The 20734-nt window shown below is 41.8% G+C and overlaps 1 protein-coding gene across 2 annotated transcripts; it reads right to left on the bottom strand.

Annotated features, from left to right (window-relative positions):
* Window positions 1-8245: 8245 nt before the first annotated feature.
* Window positions 8246-13246, bottom strand: LOC120736734 (homeobox protein engrailed-2b-like). 2 transcript variants are annotated; one of them, XM_040037024.1, is made up of 2 exons: window positions 11116-13246; window positions 8246-9263 (listed from the first exon to the last, which is right to left on the bottom strand). In XM_040037024.1, the coding sequence occupies exons 1-2, from the start codon at window positions 11591-11593 to the stop codon at window positions 8947-8949; spliced, it is 795 nt and encodes a 264-aa protein (XP_039892958.1). In that variant the 5' UTR covers window positions 11594-13246; the 3' UTR covers window positions 8246-8946. The 2 variants fall into 2 exon arrangements, 1 of the variants encoding a protein (XP_039892958.1); XR_005696596.1 differs by lacking the exon at window positions 11116-13246 and adding an exon at window positions 9362-9823 and having other exon boundaries at window positions 9151-9263.
* Between the last annotated feature and the right edge of the window lie 7488 nt (window positions 13247-20734).

Here is a 20734-nt window from a genome sequence, read left to right on the forward strand (position 1 = left end):
TAGAGCGTGCAGTTACTATTACAGGTACTGTGCTGCAGTGGTTTCAATCATATCTATTGATTAGACTTAATTTTGTTCAGTGAACTCATCTCCGTATGTGTCCTGTTAGACCTCAGTTCAGCAATACCACAGATAAGTGTGTTTATGCATGCTCAATCTTCCAGGTAAGGAAATCATGACCCTAATGAAGGCCACAAGCCGAAACGCGTTGGTCAATTATTAAAGTTGTTCATCTTCCCTCAAGTGTTGCTGGAGTTCCTGCTTTGTGAATTCTTTTATCCTCTCCATGCACCTTGGAAGCAGGTGAAGTTGTGCCAGAAAAGTTTTGCTGCGAGGTAAGGAAATCCCAAAAAGTTGATTCCGTTTATCTGGACGTAGCATTTTCAGTGGGAGAAATTTGAATGATGACTGAAACAAGCACCACTCACTAACAATGAGCCGTGAGGCCAGTTTCATGATTATATGATTATTTCTTATTCTCTGGTGCTTTGATTATGATTATGTCTTATTCTTGGTGAGGGATTAGTTCTTCTGTTCATGGTATTTCTCGGGATTATTAGTTAAATGCTGTTTACTTTGTGATACTGTGTTTATTATTGTATTAGTAGGTTTTGTTCAGTGTCAAGTCCGCCTTTCTGTCTAGCCCAGGTCTTGGTAAAGTGCGGTTTCCTGTTTTATTGTGAAGGTCTGTGTCTTATGTTAGTGTGTCCAGCTTCGCTCTCCCTGTCTCGTCAGCCCTGATCTCTCCCAGCTGTGTCTCCCTCCTGTCTTCCATTCCCTGATTACCTCCCTGTGTATATTAGCCCTGTGTTGCCTTTGCTCAGTGTCGCGTTGTCCCCTCAGATCCTGCCTGTGTGTTCCAGTTAGTGGTTTCATGTTTGGTGCCAGCAATAAAGCTGAAGTTTTCAGTTACATTTCTGTCTCTGAGTCCTGCACTTGGATCCAAATCTCCACCTGCCTGCACACAGAGCCCTGACACATGATCATTATGAAAAGCATCACGATCACTGATCAATGGCTATGAGTAGCATTCACAGAGAGTTGGGGAATGGCTGCAATCACAGCATTGTAAGATGGTGAAAGATGTACCCTTAGGCCCCCTCCTCGATTCACAGATGGTCTTTCCCTTTTCACGTAAATGGCCTCCTTGACTCCACGCTCAGACCAGCGTTCCTCCCTGTCCAGGATGTTACATCCTCATCACTGAAATAGTGTCCACTGGCCTGTAGGTGTAAATAGACTGCAGAGTCCTGGCTCAACCCAACCTGGTTTCATCTCATCTTAAAATCCTTGTAGTACCATATCACCCGAGTAGAGCACTTCGCTCTTAGACTGTTGGTTCACTCGTGGTTCCTTGGATATTCAAAAGTAGAATAGGAGGTGAGCCTTCAGCTTTCAGGTTCCTCTTCTGTGGAACCAGCTTCCAGCTTGGATTCAGAAGACAGACACCCTCTCTGCTTTTAGGATAGGGCTTAAAACTTTCCCTTGTCATTTAGCATACAGGGTGGGGTTCAGATCCCCACCCGACTTACATCTACCCCGGATATAAATGTAAATCGAGAGTTTCCCTTTAAGCTCTGCTATCACTTCACCATGTACAGCGTCCACATTGTTGCAGCCCCAGCACCAATCCGTCTGTTAAATTCCCGCTCCCATCTCCCTGAGATACTTAAATTAAGACTGACCTTGTGCAAGAGAATAATGCAAATTGAATTAATTAATAATATGTATACTATAAATTTAAGAAAAACAGTTGCAACACGGTATAATATAGAAATATATGTGTAGAATATTATGCCTGACTAAGGTGTGTTCACAGGAAGAAGAGTTATTGTAAAGTTTCACCAAGAATGGTTTGAATGAATTCCTGAAGCATTCTTTACGGCAGCAGGTACACATTAGTCTGAGGGAGAACTAGCTCTGCTGCCTCAGTGGAGTGTGTATGATGGGCTGTCCATGATGGAGAACCATTGTTTCATGACCATACTTCTGCAGAAAGTATGGTCTGCTCATCCCCTTATTAGACAAAGCGATTCTGGAAAAGCCTCGGACGACTCAGGAGCAGGGAGACTATATTCAGTGGGGATGGAATGCTGCTGACCTCAACTTTGGATATAGCCAGGAGGTGGAAGGAATACACTGAAGACCTCCTTAATCCTACTGTCACGCCTTCCATAATGGAAGCGGATCCTGGGGATGAGGGGGACCCTTGCCTATCACTGGGGGTTAGGTCACTGATGCAGTTAAACAAATGCTCAAGAAGGGGTGTGTGCTCCAACTGTAGGGGGATCACAATCATCAGCAAAAACTTTTGTGCCAGGCTACCAAAGAAGAGAGTTGAACCTCAGATTCAGAAGCAAAAATGTGGTTTTTGTCTCTCAGAATAGCTTACTTGCCTAACATTTCAGCACCACATGGTGGCCCAGTACACACCAGTTTACGACATGTAACAACACTTTACAACAACAAAATATATTAACAAATCAGGATGGATCAATGGAGCATAACATCTTAAATTCCAACAGAAATTTACATAATGAAGATCAAAAATGACAAACAATGCAAATTCAATTCAATCTAATTCAGTTTTATTTATATAGCATCAAATCACAACAACAGTTGCTTTATGTTGTAGACCATACAATAATATAGACTCTAAAATAATACATAGACCAGTAAATCAAAGCAATTACCAAAATGAAATATTTGCCCAAAATGACAGTCAAACAATACTTTAAAACCACTTGTTTTATAAAGCTGAACTAATTGTTCACAAATGAGTAGCATGGTAACATAATGGCATTTCAGTGTTACACACTGCAATTTTTATGTAAACTGAAAGAGCAACAAAAATGATCTAAAATGAGAACAACCATTCAGTGGCATTCATAACACTGTTTTCTATTTTGAAAGAACATAAAGAACATAACAAAATATTTTAATATGGTTTAATATACTGAAGTGAAATACTGGCCTGTGTTCTCTATGACTACAGTATAGTACTCTTGTTTACTTTGTTTGTTTGTTTTTAATGAAAGCCCCGGGCCTTTATGTCATTAAGAAATTACTACAGAAATTTCTGCATTTTAAGTAATTAGTGAGTGTCATGTAGACGCTTGGGTCAAGTGATGGCTTTTTAAGTAATGGTTTAATCACTGCCAGCTGGAAGGCTTGTGGTACATTAATAGGGATAGATCGATCATATTTAAGATTTAGGCATTCATTTATAGCAGAACTTTGAGCAGCCTTGTAGGAATAGAGTCTAAATAAATGTCAGAAGAACTAAAGCAGCTGTTCGTCTGTGAGATGGTTATGAATAATTTCTCAAATAATGGTTACAGTTTTTTTGTCAAAGCTCTAACTTTGTCGGTCTGGCTACAGCGCTGACATGAAATCTGGGGTCGATCTTTTTTTTCCAGTTAATAACAAATAATAAGGTGTCCTACCTTTACAGAGGGCTTTTTTATAGAGCAACAAACTCTTATTCAAGGCTAAGTGAAGATCTATTTTAGTGGCCGGCTTTAATTTGCACAATTGTAAGTTATACCAGGGAGTTAAGTACTTCTGATTTGACGTTGTCTTTTTCAGCGGAGTCCAAGTGTCCAAGGTCAAGCGATGTGAGAAATGCACTGACTATGAACTATTAACAAGATAACCTTTGTGGGAATTGAGTTTAGGTGGCTTCTCTGCACAGTGTTGGGATATGGCATTGAAAAAGATAACAGTGAAGGAACTATATCCTTAAACTTAGTTACAACACTTTGGGAAAGACAACTACTGGAATGAAATGTATTTTTCATTTTCTCAATTCAATTCAATTCAGTAGTGACATTAAGGTTCTAAATGCTTAAATGTTCAGTTTCTTTGCCGTATGTCGAGCACCAGAGTGTAAATCGAATGGTGGGTGGGCTCATTTATATTTTGAGAGAAAGCACGTGAGTCTAATAACAGATTAAATGCATGTTTGATGCTGTCAATTTAAGCATCTACATGAATGCTAAAATCACTCGTTATAATCATTTTATCTGAACTGAGCAGAAAATCAGATAAAAAGTTTGAGAATTCACATAGAAACTGTGCTTAAAGGCCAGAAAGATTCAAAAACAACAAATCAAAGCATGGAAAGGTGAAAAGTCAGGTTTTCAAATGAATTCAGTTCAGTTTTTAGTTGTATTTATACAGTGTTACAACATTAGTCACCTCAAGGGGCTTTATATTGTAGAATACCCTCTGCAATAATACAGAGAAAATCCCAACAATCAAACAACCCCCTTTGAGCAAGCTCTAGGCCACAGTGAGAAAGAAAAACTCCCTTTTAACAGGAAGAAACCTCAGGAAGTGGCAGCCATCTGCTGCGAGTGGTTGGAGGGTGACGAATTAAAACTCTGTCTGGGTTGTTGGTTGAATAACAAGCTGGAGTGAAAGATTGTTGCCACCTCTGACACAGTCTAACACCCACAGGATGACAGCATGAGAATAGCTGCAATTTATAGTTTGTAGAACTGATGTTTTTATGAGTTTTTGTATTCAAATGTTTTTGTATTCGTGCATCTCATCACCCTGTTAATATAGAAACACAATCTAAGCTCAGGATAAAAAACCCTTAAGCTCTAAAATCTCCCAGTATGGTCCAATAGAGGATCCAGTGTTACCTGCCGAGGTGTGAAAAAAGTCATCTGTCCCTAAACCCAGCCAAGTGCTTTTGGTGCCTTAACATAACCAAGCTACAATTTAAAATGGAAAGTTAAACTCATTGTGTTTAATCACATATAAATAATAATACATGATCAAAGATATGATAAAAACATGTTAGTGTACCTGCAAAGATGTCCTGGCTACACCTTTGCCACCTGCTGCTTTTTGCATGGACACCAAAAGCATTTTGGTTCTATGGCCAATATGCTCCCAGCCCTCAACCTCCTGCACCCCCAGCTCCTTTTGACTGACATCCCCAGACTTTGCATCAAAACCCAACTCACAACAAGCCCCCCCCCCCCCCACCCCACCCCACCACCCCACCACCCCACCCCAAGTCAAGACTAGCTCTGCTCATCAAGTCAGAGACCGTTGGGCGTTACTTCCACATACAAGCCAGCTAAGAAAGGAAATGCAGATGAAGGCTTCTGCAGCCATTCAGAAACCCCAGGTCACTGTTGCTGCTGCTGCCAGTGAACGCGCCTCAGACAAATCTCTGGCTTTTGGTTAATGGATCTCCCTCTGCTCTCCACATTTCATTCTGCTTCTGTTTGATTTTTCTTACCATGCACCGATGTTCAGGTAAACTGCCCTCAGACATAAACGTGTTTGTAAGATTTCAGTGATGCTATCAGGGTACTCTTTGGGCTCTGAATTTGCAGATAATTTTGGCTGTTGCTTTTCTACTGGTTTACCCTAATTTGTACAACACAGGAACGCTTGGTTTGTACTGATACATAATACTTAGATATGGATTGAAATGAATAATCTCTGGAAGCATTTTCTTGCGAATGAAAAGTCAAATTAACAACAGTTATTATTCAGAATTACGCTCCTTATTTGAGACTGGCTTATTTTTCAGCGTGTGTCTTGCAAAAGGACAATCCATAACTCAATGATTTGCTGGATATTGCACTCTATAGATGGTTTCTAGTTTTAGCTGAAATAATGACCTTTTTATTCTCATATCATTCCTCTGTCTCTTGTCAGTCTCTTCTGCTCTTGTTTCAAATTGAATTTCAAGTAGTGTTGGTGTGCAAATTGCAAATTATCCTGAATTAAACATTATAATGAAAATGTGAGAGAAACCACGTAGATGCAGCTATGCAGCGGTCCTGAAGATCAAAGAATAAAGACGGTCAACTAATCTGGTTCAGATTTTCCCACATTAAGGAGTTTTGGGTGCAAGCCTGGCAGATATGTCGCTGTTAGTGTTGTCAGGCACCATATAGGGTGAGGCTTTTGGAAGTGACTGCATGTCTCGGTTCCTGCCCAAACTGCAGCTGAGGGAATTTGAAATCGTGCTCATGGTGAACACACTGTGTTGCATTCTGTCACACGTGGTCACAACTGAAATACGGAAACTGAGTGTAAATGATTTCTTTATGTGTGTGTGTGTCTGTAAATAAAATGATATATGTGCGATGAATAGTTTCTTGGGTGTGTTCATGATTTCCATCAGTTTAAAGCCATAAGGGCTACTGCACCAATGATGTGATTGGAGATGAGAGTTTTTGAAACTGTTCTGTCACATGGGCCAATTTTGTATCCCAAAAATGCCTAGGTTAATAATCATGGATAGTTTCTTTCCAACTACATTGACGTGCTCCATATGGGTTATGTCAAATATGGAACTGTTTTTTATTTTAAAATAAAAGTCTCAAATAAATTTACAAATATTAAATCTCTCCATGATGAAGACACCCCTCTGCCCTCTTAATTTTTATCCGGACCCTAGCCCATGGCCTTAAATGTCATTCTACTGAGGGCTGCTGTGTGAAAAGCTTGCAATCATCGGGTCAACAAACTCAAAATTAAAATAATACACTTTTAGGAGGTTTAGAAGGTTTTTTTTTTAAAGATGCCCTTTGGAAATGTATGAAAACACCTGGAGATACGTTTTAAAGGAACAAAAAATAACTTCTTCAGATTAGCGTTCTTTTTTAATGCTCTTTGTAATAAAAGTGGACCACAACTATCAGCTAAAATCGAAATTGTGATAAAGAGCTTTTGGCGATGATTGTATCTGACATGCTGTGGCTGAACTTCACAGCCTGAACAGGACCTGTGCAGTAAGTGGAGCAGATTACGGTAAAATGCAAACATTTTACGAAATGAACACCTGGGTTTTGAGTAGAGGTGCAGACGTGTTGAGCGTGTAACTTTGTGTGCAGACCGCAGGTGTCCTCCCTGTTGCGCTCTCATTATGTCATCAATCAGTATCAACACATTTCATTTTTTTAAAGTTACTTTTTTCCTTTTTTTTCTTCTTCTTTTGTCTTTTTGATGAATTTCGTGTTGTGAAATAAAAATATCTTAAAAGTCAAGTCTGCATTGTTGTCGTTTATTTACAATGACACCATTATAATATAAATTATTTACACGTTGTATATAAAAGAGAACCTCGGATGAGAGGGGAAAACACTAATATTTCATCTTTAAAAATATCGATTTCAAAAAGTCCCATTTGCCATATAGAAAACAGCCGCTCTCTTAACACCGTAATACTTTAAGGCAGAAACGTTTCCAGGTGCCTAACTCAATCCCAGAAAACATGACTGAGGCTTTAACATAAAACAAAGAAGTCCAAACATTCACTGCATCGTAACAATACGATTTGGTTCGGAGCCGGCAAACGTGTTCAAACAGAAAAATGATTGCAGGAAAAATAAGTTATGTAAACACCTGCGCGCGGGTGGATGTTTATTGCATTTAAAATAAGAGTACAAAGTATCTTCGTTAACAACAACAGGAAGTGTGTTCTTGAACATTCTCGGGTTGCCTGGAGGCCTCAGGATGATGCGGTTTGATATGAATGGAAATTTTAGCTATGGTCTACTGGCTTTTTAAGGCGATAGTTTATTTTTCGAAATGTCGTTGGCTTTCGGGAGAAAGTTAAAATAATAATAATAATAATAATAATAATAATAATAATAATAATAATAATCGCTAAAATCAGAAAATTCAAAGCCGGTTGTGTTAAGTTGGGTGCGCATCTACTGGCAGATATCTGAGAGCAATTTTGCTGCTAAACACTGGTCACCAGATTTAAAGCACACCTTTAACTCCAGACATAGCGTGAGGTCTCACATTCCGTATCCGGGCGCAGTGCGGCACCTGAAGGCCGCACAGGGCTGCTTCCACCACAACAAGCAGACCCGCAGGTCAACATTCACTACAGTCCAGCGGCATGACACAGCAAGAACAAAGAGGCGCTGCAGAAATGAGCCCCGTGGTCAGAAAGTACAGTAAGACAGGGAGAACACAGCGGACCGTTTGTCCACGCCACAGTTCCCGGAATGCAACAGAAAGAAATCTTTGGATATTAGCTCAGAGTTTTCAGACAGGGCTGCAGTGCGCGTGATGCTTGATCGCGTGATCACCTGCTCTCGAGCCCGTCGTGGTTTCGGCTGCAGCTGGAGCCATTTTCCTCCTCTGCAGGCCCACAATATCTAAGTTCTATCCACTCTGCTTTTTCTGTGCGGGCAGTTAGGCCACACTGCAGCGCGATCACTGTCACACATGGTTTGTTAGTTTTTTTTTTTTTTTTAATTCCACGATTCGAAATCTCTTGTGGGCACGATGTAGCAGGCACGCAGGTAGGATGTGTCACATGACGCTGACACCTACTAAACCAGGAACATGGCTCCTCAGCTGTTGTCCGAACACCTTTGACCCTGTTTGTTCCGGGTTTCCATCGAGTGGAATCCCCGGCCTGCAGTCAGGTCACAGTAACAGAGGTCTGCCAGGAACCAGCGACTTTAAACTAATTCAAGCTGCGGAGTACACTTAACTGTTTTAAAAGTAGTTCTTAAAGTCGTTTATTTATTTTTATTCTACCTAAAGATATGTTATCCCATACTTCGATGAGATTGGAATTTATTATATGTCTTCTCGGTCAATTTTAACAGAGCAGCATTAGTATTAATTGTTCGCAATCGTCCGCAGATATTTCCGTTGGACCCTGAATGCCACATTGGTCGCGGTTTCAGGCTGCAGCGAGTGAAAACGGTGGAGATTCCGGCTGTGACATGAATGCGGCTCCATCTTGACTTGAGCTGGGCCTCGTCATATCTACAGCCCTGAGTACACAGTATACAGCCATAATATCTCTGTCACAAACAGAGAGGTGTGTAGGTGTGTGTGTGTGTGTGTGTGTGTGTGTGTGTGTGTGTGTGTGTGTGTGTGTAAGTGGAATTGAAATATGAATGCTGGTGATTTTATTGCATGTTCAGAGTCAACTGTCATCCTCTAGTCGCTGTCCGACTTGGCGTCCTTGGCTGTGGAGTGGTTGTACAGTCCCTGCGCCATGAGATGCAGCGCCAGAGAGTTTTTATTCCCGGTTGCCTTCTTGATTTTGGCACGCTTGTTCTGGAACCAGATTTTGATCTGAGACTCGTTGAGACCAAGGTCCCGGGCCAGGCTCTGCCTCCGTTGTTCGGTCAGGTAGCGGTTGTTCTGGAACTCTGTTTTTAACCGCTGGAGCTGCTCCGCGGTGAAGGCCGTCCGGGGCCGTTTGTCCTCTTTACTCGGGGTCGGCGCTTTCTTTGGTTTGCGAGATCTGGGCCCTGAAGTGCAGCGGGAGTGAAACAAATGACAGCCAGTGGTTAGAGTCAGTACTGTGGACTTTTCACACGTCACATTTTTACACCTCAGCTGTACTTACAAAAATGAAACGGGCTCAGTTATGAGTGGAAAACGTCTCTGTTCACATTTGCGCCAAATTAGGCAAATTTATCCTCGCGGCCAGGACTCACGTGACCTCCTGACAAAGCTGTTTAGATCCGGACTGAAGAAGAAAGTCAGCGACATGGGGCTAATCTAGTTGATTAGTTTTTAGTAAGTCTAATCTTATTTTAAAGGACATATTGGTCACAACCTTTAATTCCATCCAACTGGATGCAATGGACCACACTGGGCATTAAGCACAGCTTAATGCTGAGGAGGAGAGGGTGCAGATGGGGGTGGGGTTTGGAGATGAGGAGGGATGGGGGCGTTGGGCGCCTCTTTCCCTCTCTGTAGCATAGGAACTCTATTTTTTAAAAGTACTTTTCTTTTGTCTCTGCACTGACATTGAGGTGTTTCTGCCGTGGTGGGATCAGGTGGACCATCCATGAGAAATGATTGAACTCAGTGTAAAAGACAGTAGGCGTACCTGCTCAGTACAGAACTCCCCATCAGTACAGGTGCACATGAAGCAGCTGCGCTGAAGGCCTGCATGCACTCTGACCTGGTCACGCGCATCGGGACGCTGTAACGTGCGCCGGGGCTCAGGTAACCGGACCGGTGCGCGGACAGAATCATGCGAGGGAGGCTGCGGGCTCTCCGGCCAGGAGCTTTTCATGAACTCGATGAACGCTTTTTTCTTTCGATTCATCGATTTAAATAAATAAATAAACAAATAAATATTTTTGTTAGGAATAAAAACAAAACAAAAACAAAACTCTTCCAAACGCGTCTTCGATACATGACTACGGTCTCTTCCTGTGCTCGGCTGCTGTGCTGTAGCATCGTTTTAGCAGCTGACATGGTGACAAAGGAAAAGTCCAAGTTTCCACGCATCCGCTGGCTGAATGAGCCGAGCCCGTTGCAAACTTCCACTTTAGCCCTAAAAACTCCCAGAGAGAGGGACAGGCTGGAAACAGGCTTCACCGCGATGCACCATAACGTGAGGGAAATGCTCCATTTGCAAACATTTACTACGCAGATGTGGGGTTTCTTCTTCTTATCATCATCATCATTATTATTATTATTATTATTATTATTATTATTATTTTTACAAGTGAGATGAAATAAAATAAAATAAAATTAACTTTGGAACTGTGTTCTTAAGCATTTTTAGATTGAACCGACAGACTTTGGATACACAGCCTTCACTTTTTAGACTACCCCATTGTCAAAAATATGCTAATAGAATATTAACAAAGAGGACTGGGGAACAATGGCGTTAACTTGGTTTTACTTCACTTCAATATCATTTAACTTTACTTTCGACTCATGTTTAATTTCGTCGTTTTTTCAGAGCACTTTCTAGCCGCTTCGTGGATTTTGTTTTTATTTTAAAGCTACATTCAGATTGAATTCTGTACAGAATAGAAACGAGTTTCCAATATGCGTCTAAATTCATGTGAAATCTGCGCTCAGACTGCTCCTGTCATTTCAGGTTTAAAGTATGAAATTATTACTCCAACATCAGTTGTGTTGATTTAATGATGAGTTGTTACAAGTGATGAGTATATTATATGAAGGTGGGGGTAGAGGCCATTACTTCGGCACTGCTCAGAAAATGATGCAATAGCAGCTTTTTGGCTCCTTCCTGAAATTCAGCCTTTAAAGTGACTCTGAATTGCAAAGAGGAGCTGTCTTTTCCTTCTTTTGCTTTTCATGAATTAGACCTGGATGAGGAATGTTTTTACTAACCTGATGACGGACGGTCCGAGTAGCGAGTACAATACACCCAAGCTGGCCACAGCATCGATTTGGCCGCTGTGGCAGTGCTGGCCTGAGGGCTGCGGCAGCGGTCATTAGCCGCCACATCACGGGCCACTACGCCGGGCCTCCTGGCGTCAATGTCCGGATGCTGGTCTTCATGCTCTCCTGGGTTCTCCTCTTCTTTGCCTCCTGCTCCACCCTGCCGAGGGTTAGCACTTTTGGGAGGCTTTCTCCCTGTCAGCTCCTCTCTTTGTATGAGCACTCCTAGAGCGTCTCCCTGCCGATCCGGAGCCCCATCCTTCCTCTTCAGGCCGAAGTCCGGCCTCAAAATGTTGTCGATGTAAAAGTTAGTGATCCTGTGAGACTGTTGGTTGTCAGGTGGCTGCAAGAGGGGCAGGATGGCCCGGTTGGACTGCTCCCCGGAGTCCCGTGGGCGCTCTGGGTCTCGGCGAGCATTTCCTTCCATTCTGATGAAGCCTGAGCAGCTTCAGCACCTGCTCCCTTCCACAGCGTAGTGACTCCAATATCACTTTATTATCAGCTAATATCTATATTTGTCGCTGCAGTGAGAAGAGCGAGTTGGAGCGTGGCGCAGTAGTTTGTATTGTTTTCTGTGCAAACGCGCCTGTGGGGAATTTGACAAAGGAAAAAAAAAACATGCTTCAGTTTGTGCTCCTCACTCCTCGACCTGCAGCTCACCTGCGTCACTTTGAATCTCATAAAACTCCATTTCGTTTGTTTGCTTTGTTAAATCACTCTTTTGATTTTCTTGCTCCCTGCACACAATTACTGACGCTCCAGCAGCTCCAAGTGCGCTCATCAAGACGCCGCTCAAATACTTTCACTACTGATTTTTGGTTTTCATTTCTGATTGGCTGCGAGACACTGCGATGACGTCGTACTACGGGTCGTTCAGACACGTGCCTCCGACCAATAGAGGCAGAGAGTTGGTGTCATGTGAGGTTCCGGAATTCCCGGGAGGCGCAAATTAATCCAATCCACTCAGTCACTTTACGGTGCATTCAGGTTCCAGCGGAAAATTCCACTTCTCTGAATGTTTGAAGGTTCCGTTTGACCTCTGGAGTCACACTAGCAGAAACAATACTCAGAAATTGGTGATGACATTATTTCAGTTCCACACAACTCCTTATTATCTCATTACAACTATAAGACAAACAGATAACGTGGACAGACACGAAGAAAGAAAGCTTTGATCTTCCAGGCGCTACCAATTCACATCCAACATCCCAATGGAAAACACGCAGCTCAGCAGCTCCATTTCCACGAAGGATTGAGAGGCTAGGCTTCCACTGACTGGGTTAGTTTCCTGCTCACACATAGTGATGAGCAGGGCTGGCTGTTTGCTCTCATAAGGTTATGAGCACACCTCTTTGGCTGTCATCTTGGAAAAAATAATTCATTTGCAATATCCTACAGAATCCTAACCGGCTGAAGGCCGCCTGCTCACTGCCATGACCTGTAATGGAAAGGCCGCGCAAAGTTTTGGTGACTCGCGGGCTCATTCCAGCTCCTCTCACAGAGCCTGAATGCAGCACAAGTTAGCATCAACACCTAAACACAAACAGCTTAACACCGATTACCGGGACCAAAGCGTGGGTCGGGGTTGGGTAGGCCTGTGGGGCTGTGGCGGTGTTGGAGGTCGGAGAGACAGTCCGCATTCTGACTGCCTGAATGATATTATTATTATTATTATTATTATTATTATTATTAATTAACTAATGATAAAATGGGCCTTTACAGCAAGCTTTAATACCTCAAGTGTGTGTGTGTGTGTGTTATAATAGTTTCTTGTTCATGGTGCGTACTTTACCCCCGCATAAAATTGTTTAAAGGGGCCTGAGGGCCGATCTTCCTCCCGTCTGGGTGAAGATACAGTAAACAGAATATAGGGATGTATTTTCATCGTTGGGATGTTTTTCACTGAACTGGAACCAAAAAGGTTGTTTGGGGTTTGTTTGTTTTTTCAAATCTTTGGAAAAATATTCCCAAGCGTTTTTTTTTTGTTGTTTTTTTTACTGTTCCCATCCATTAGTCTTTTCTGTTTTGCCATCCTGCGTAAATATGCGCGCAAAGTCGTGCGGGGACGCATGTCTCTGTGCCCTGTGGGGCTCATTTTGTTGAAATTTTCAACAATGTAGTGGAATATAGCCTGTAAAATTTACACTGATATAAATACATCAATGCATATTGTCACTAACTTTAATATCCACGTGCTATTCAGCAGAAGAGCTCCCAGTTTCATAAACATGACCAAACACACGGAGTTCTGATGTAAAGCCAGCACTACAGCTGCGATCATTCATCAATAATCTCTGACAGTCCGATGAGTCTGTGTTTTCACTGATATAAATGTAAGCATATTACAAAGCGATTGTGAGCACGCTCAGTTCAGTCCGATCCAACTGCTACAGGAATTTTCTAGTGTGCGAAAGTTGGTTCAGAAAGAAAGAAAGACAAATTGTAGCTGAATAAAATAAAGGAGCAAATAAGGTGGAAGTGAGAAAGTGATCCACTGAAGAAAAGTTTCAATAGAAGAAGAAAATCATGAAAGCGAGAAATGTGAGCGCGGACACACGCACATGCGCTGTAGCTCGAATATTTAGCAGGACTGACACAACAAAAAGTGCACCGTGAGGAACACGTGAGGAATTATTTTTTAATTATGTACTGGTTTCTTCAAAGGTCTTGTGAAGCAGTGGTCTTGAGTAGTCAGGTAATAATTTTCTGCCTTCAGTTGAAATAAAACCAAACTCAGTGCGGGATGTGACGCAGCAGTCAGTGAATTCAGAGGCCTCGGTTAGCTGGGCGGAGAGGAGAGCATGCTGGGCTTTTAGCTTTGGTCACATGAGGTTAGTCTTACACACAGACACACACACACCTGCAGGTCGCTGTGTTTCTGTTCTTTAACTTTGTGTTTTCATGTTTGAAACACGTTAACAGGCTGAGTTACAGTGTAGCAGGGCTTTGGCTGTGCTTTTGATGTCATTTCTGCTCCCTTTAAAAATGCACCAACCCGTTTTCTGTAGATAGTTATGAGTTATCATATTTTCGTTGCCGTCTGGAACAAATTCGGCGTCTTGTTAACATAAACAGATGTTTTTGAATACAGAAATGAATCAGTTAAAGACGTCACCCTGATGACCTCACACATAAACATGCAAAGAGGTAAAAATCATATGCGTTTCACAATCTTACACTGATCAGTTGTTTTTGTTTTTGTTTTTTTCATTTGATTAATTTTATGATAGACAGAATCCTGTTTTATCACTGAGTTCATAATAGGTGGTATTATTTGAACTGGAATATTTGGAATATCTCTCTGTTTTGTATATGTACAAAATATTGGATAACAATCCTGCAAACTCCAAGTCATGATGTAGTATTTGGAATTTTCCCTGGAGTGATATTAGATCACAGGTGGAAATTGAATGCTTGTAAAATATGCCGTGGCCATGTGTTAGAGCAGAAAGTTTGTGGTGTTATTTTTTCCCCTTCATTCTTTATCTGCCGTTGGTGAGTACAAGGACTCCTTGATACATATCCCAGCCCCAGATTTTTTAAATAAAAGATACAAGCTAATGCCAGGCAACAGCTAAAGGACTTTGATAGGGAATCAGAGCTCTGATATCAAAAATAAAAAACAGCTAAACTGGTCCATCTCAGTGATCAGCAGCAACATTTCTACAATAATTATCTGTCCCGGCTTTTGGATTTCTTAAGGTTGAGCAGCAGGCTTTATGAAACTGCATTTGTGCCCAGATGAGCCAGAAGACAAAGCAGAGGTCAGCCAGGACCATCAGCTTCTTGTCTGCCTTTTCAAAAGCCTCCTGGAGGGGGGAAAGGAGCGAGGGGAGCTCTAAGGTTAGAGGACACTTCCGATTCCTCCCTAGCCGCTTTTTTTTAAGTAGGTGGTGGAGGGTGGTGGTGGTGAGCTACAATAATCACTCACACTTTGACTCTAAGTTATCGCTAGTAGGGAATGAAAAAGCTGGCTGAACTGTGACCTCCATCATCATGAGGCAGAAAAGCTCAAAGCTTTTGTTTCAGTCTAGCACATACAGGGCGTTATGATGTCACTGATATCTGTCACAGATCACACAGAATTGTGGATTTTTTGATTTTTGGACGAAAACCATTTTTAAACAAATATGAAATAAACCATTAAAGCATCAAGTCATCGTCAGAAGCTCTCTGGCCATTCTTCCTCCTTACTGAACGCTGAAGATGAGACTTACAAAGGCAAAGCTGAGACGTGAATATTAACATTAGTAAATGCATCACAACTAAAAAAAAGAAAGGACAACATATCAACAAATTCAGCAACTGCTCCAACTGATGTGAAGCTAAATTGGTCACACTGGGCTTTGAAAAACACTCCTCACTGTGAAAACTTCAATCTTTCCAGGATGCTGCTGAGATTTAAGCACAGTCCATGTTGTGAGATTTACTTTTGTTAGCCCCACAGAGCAGACAAACCGTTCATGTGTCAGATGACAGGTCACAGAGCTGTTAAATGTAGCAAACTGCACTTAGAGGTGGAAGTTGTAGAATTCTGATGATGTTTGGCAAAAAAAGAAAATACAATTCACAAGTGTTTCTTTGTCACTGCAGATCTGAACTACATGCCCAAACTACTGTTTATGGCCTCAGTACAGTGTATATGTAGCTTAAAGGTAGCATAAATAATTCTGGATTTATGTATTTTTAGAACACAGAAATAAAATTATTCAAAAGTCAAATCTGTTTTTTAAATGCATTTACCTGACGAGGTCTGCTTTCAATAAGAGCCTGCATCTTCCTCTGATGGCTCAGTCAGTTTGTATTTATCTGCGTCCTGGATGCAGACAATATTACTTACACAGTTTTAGTTGAAATTCAAGCCCCTGTTTCCCTGTAAACCACACTTTTTATTGTGGAATAAAATACTAACACAATTTAAAAGGCACTTAGGCGAGGCAAGAATGCGTTTGATACAAATGACTCAGCAGTCATCAGAACAACACGTAGTGTAATAATCATTTTCCTATTAAAGGTCAGAAACAGAGAAAGCCAGAAATCTCTTCTTTTGGAAGAATAAGAGCCATACCTGGACATCATCTTCTGCTCAGCTCGTCCAGCTCTACTTAGCTCTGTCTTCCCCTTTGGCCTCTGACAGCATCCTCAAAAGCTGTGAGCAGGCTTTTTGCTATCAGTTACCACTTTAATCCTCCTGATCATTGTGCCATGGATAAAACCAGTGTGAAAGAAGCCCACAGGCCAGACTGATGGGCCTCCTGAGCTCTAGGGGAGCTTGGCATCTTAGACAGTTGCTTGGTCCTGCATGAGTTCACAGCAGTACTGACTGACAAAGGATGGTCTTGCTCTGTTGCTCTTTTAATTTTAAGGGCTCCTCTGCAGAAGAAAAAGCATGCAGCACACACTGAGTTCTGCGGAAGGACACAAACCAGGGACAAAAGCATGAGCTGAAACATCTACCTATTGTTAATGTGTTCTAAAGGACAAGGGAAAGTTTTGCCTGTGTGAACCCAGAGTTCCTCACACATATATTCCTTATCTTATGCAGCAGAGTAGAACAGAAAAGACTTCAGACTTTAGCAAATGACCACAGAAGTGCAGAAGGAACCTCATTAAACTTACTAACGTGCAGTGACATTAGTCACTCTTCAGTTCAATTCTAATTTATTTACATAGCACCACATCACAAAAACAGTTGCCTCAAGGTGTTTTATATTGTAAGCTGAAGACCTACAATAACAGAGTAAACTCCCCTAGAGCACGCAGCTGGGGATAGTGGTAAATGGAGTAGTTCTTAGATCACTTTCTGACCACTCAAGACAAGACAGAACTTGTCTCGTTCACACAAGCATGTTTTTCTATCCAACATTCACATGCATTCATACTCCAATGAATACATCAGAGAGCAACATGGGGTAGTATCTTGCCCACGGAGACTGGAGCAGGCAGGATTGAACCACCAACCTTCCGATTAGTAGGCGACTTACTCTGAGCTACAGCCACCCCAAAAACAGCAGAGTGGGAGGGCAAAGACTTGCTTTTAACAGGAAGAAACCCCAGCAGAGCCAGGCTCAGGGAGGGGCAGTCCTCTGCCATGACCACTTAAATAAATAAAATTGAATTGAAAGTGGAATTGAATTATTAATGACAGTGGAGCAGAAGGCTTTAATGCAAGACATTTACCTCACAATGAAAGAACAAAAAGAGAACCGCTGCACATTTGTGATATGACCTTGACCGACGAACAACCATTTCTGTCCACATTCTGTCAGCTTTCTACCAAACATCACTCAAAGGCAATTATTATTCCAACAAAATATCATACTTGAAAATGCCCTAATTAAAACTGTGTTGCTCCATATCTTTAATCTGATTCTGCTGATTGAATCTAGGTGGCAGTAAGTACCACTTTCTGTAAAACCCTGGGGAAGTTTTCTATTAGACAATCTCTTGCTTCTTTCTCTCTTCTTTGGATCTTAGAGGTCATTTTCTCTTTTTCAATTAACATCATTATATTAAAATGTACTGTTTCTCCATTATGGTCTGACAACATTTAATCTACAGAGAATACAAAGTGGATAGAGGAGGTCTGGATGGATATGTGACAGGTCTACATTTCCTTCACACAGGTACAGCGGTGGGAAGAAGTGCTTGCCCCCTTCCTGATTTCTTCTTCTTTTGAATGTTTGTCACACTTGCATGTTTCAGATCATCAAACAAATTTAAATATTAGACAAAGATAACACAAGTAAACACAAAATGCAGTTTCTAAATGAGGCTGTTTATGATTAAGGGAAAGAAAAAACAAACCTCCCTGGCAGTGTGTGACAGAGTGATTCACTCCACACAGAAAGACTTTCCATACAACTACACAGTAACACGCCACCAGTTTCACTTTAACTGATACAGCTTCACTTGTAACACTGGTATCAGTGTTCTCATTGAGCTCGCTGCAAGAAAACAGATTAATAACATTTCTCTATGTTTAAAACAATTTACATTTATTCTATATATTGTGGGAGCAGCACTCTATGCATAGATGCCCGTACAGATCCACCTCCTTCAGCTTTTCCTAGGGCACACCGAGGCGGATTAATCCATCTGTTTATTATTGTGAAAAAATTGTTAGGTTTGTACACATTTTTATCAAAGTTTGCTGCAATAAGGGTTAGCCTAACCCCCTCAGAATTTTACTTGATGATACTTAGATCCACTGACTGAATTCCACCAAGTTTATACCATCTAGAAAAAAGACAGTATAAATAATGTACTGTCAGTATAGAGGATGGAAATCTCCAGGGCAACTCATAAAACAACTGCATTCAACCAGTTGTGTACGTCTGATCAGCTGATCACAGCCTGTACATTAAGAAAATCTACTGGAGCTCTCCATGGAAGTGAATGTGAGCTATTATTCTTTTCCCCATGCTGAGCCATTATAACCAGTTTTAGGTTCCCCCACCTCGGTGTCTCTCGTCAACTAGCAGCTGGTTCATTCGTGCTGCCAGACGCTCGTGGAGTGCAGTCAGCTTCTTCAGCCAGTAGGCGTGAACCATGTCGGGCCCTGGTGCTGTCCAACTCTTCATACTGGAGACCCTTTCTTGGATATCTGCCACTGTGATTGTTACTGGACCCTGTTCAGGGAGGTCGCTGTGGTCTGCCCTCAGAACCACTAGCCACTGAGCATTGCCGTTATGGATTGCGTCCTTCTCCCATATGCTCTTCCAGTATTGCTCTGTCTCCAGCCTTGGTGGTGCTGTTCTCTTATTGTTCCCTTGCCACTGAGAGTACACCTTGGCTGGTTCTGTGGAGAACAGCTGGTTTATTCTCCTGCCTTTGGTATCTCTGGTGTACCTCCTCAAGCCGCTGGCCAAGGCTGTGAGTCGTTGCTTGGCAGTTTCCAAGGCCTCAGGTATGGACAGCTTGCTATACTTCTTAGGCACCTTCTTTGTTGCACCTTTCTGCAGCTCCAAAAGTTGTCTGACCTCCCGCCGTGCTACCTTGATCTTAGCCTCTAGCTTCCTTCTCCATGGAGGGTACTGCCCCTTGTGGCTGTTCAACCTATAGCCAGGCATCTCACTGATCACTGCTGCTGTGGTGTAGATTAGCTTGTTAGTCTCGGTAATAGTGGTTGTAGGTATCGTCCGTAGTGCTGCATTAACATCATCTAGCAGACCTTCTGAGGGTACTTCACGTAGTCTTGGTAACCGGCTACAGGGGATTCAGGTTTCAAGCTTGGCCATGATCCTATCTTTCAGGTCAGTTCCTCTCGCACTCAACGATCCTTCTTCTATCGCACTTGGGGCTTGGTACCCAATCTCGGGTGGGGGTGATGATATCTCCCCCCTGACCTGGCATCCTTGCTCCCCCTTGCCGGTAGCATTCGTGTTGTACCTCGTCAATCTCTAGCTGTGAGAGCAGTCCCTTCTTTCAAATGTTGGAACTACTAGTGGTTTTGCCGTCAATGTGGATGTTGGGTATCGAAGATTCCATAGGTAAAGCAGCTGGATAAGGTAGTGGTAAGACTACATGCCTTTGGAGCGGAGAGTCACAAGTTTGATTCCCGCCTGTGTCCGTCTGCTGCCAGAGAGGGACAAAGACACAAGGGGAACCTAATAGACAACAAACTAAACTCATTGTAAGCAAACTCAGAGACATAGTAAGAACGAACTATTATTATAATTTAAGTTTAACCAGTTAGTACTGAACTGGTTAAACTTAAATTATAATAACACCAAAACACTCACAAAATTACAATGAACTGTTATCCGGAAACAGGACAAAATTGTGAAGCATCCATGCCGAAAATCTGGATTATATTATGAAAAGTAATACATTTTTTATTTTGAATAACACGTAGAAGATGTGCAACTCCTTTGATTTTCCAAGATGTGAAGTCTTATGTTTTATTAATGATTGTGAAGTCTGAGTCGTTCCAAATTTGGGAGTGAAGACAGGGAAGCTGTCGAGTTGGTAATCTGTCATGTTTCCCAACATGCTGACAAGAGCTGATGTTACGGATATGCTGTGAAAAGAGCAGTGTTTCTTAATCATCTGACTGATAAATGGGAGGTCTGAAAAAAGTATGTCTTGGCATAGTACTTATTCAGTTTGCAACCGGAATGAGTCAGACTGAGTGTTACTCAACCATTTAATAAGGCTGTTAAGTTAGTCAGTTAGTTGATTAGCTAGATGATGTTTGGTGTTTCTAGACTTCCTTGAGATTTGGGTTTTTGGTGATTTGAAGTTTTATGAGGAGAATTTTATTTTTTCAATAAAATTTTCCAAATGGTAAATTAATGGTTTGAAACCAGGAAGTGCTAGGAAATACTGAGAAAGGATACAAGATAATTGCCTAGCCTTCTACAGAGTGATATGGAGAGTTTGACCCAAAGGTTTTAATAATTTTCAGTTGGTTTAAGCAGCAGAGCTTTCCTTTTGAAAATGCACATGCTGAGCTAGGTGAATATTGGGGAATCTTAAATATTTCAGGTTTCCTGTGTGGAGGTGGTAGGTTGTTGAAATGGCTGCCACACCCCCCTCATTCATACAAACTGGTAAACTGGTCAAT

Source organism: Simochromis diagramma, unplaced genomic scaffold (assembly GCF_900408965.1).
Source record: "Simochromis diagramma unplaced genomic scaffold, fSimDia1.1 OVJJ01000630.1, whole genome shotgun sequence".
In the NCBI taxonomy this organism is placed as follows: domain Eukaryota; kingdom Metazoa; phylum Chordata; class Actinopteri; order Cichliformes; family Cichlidae; genus Simochromis; species Simochromis diagramma.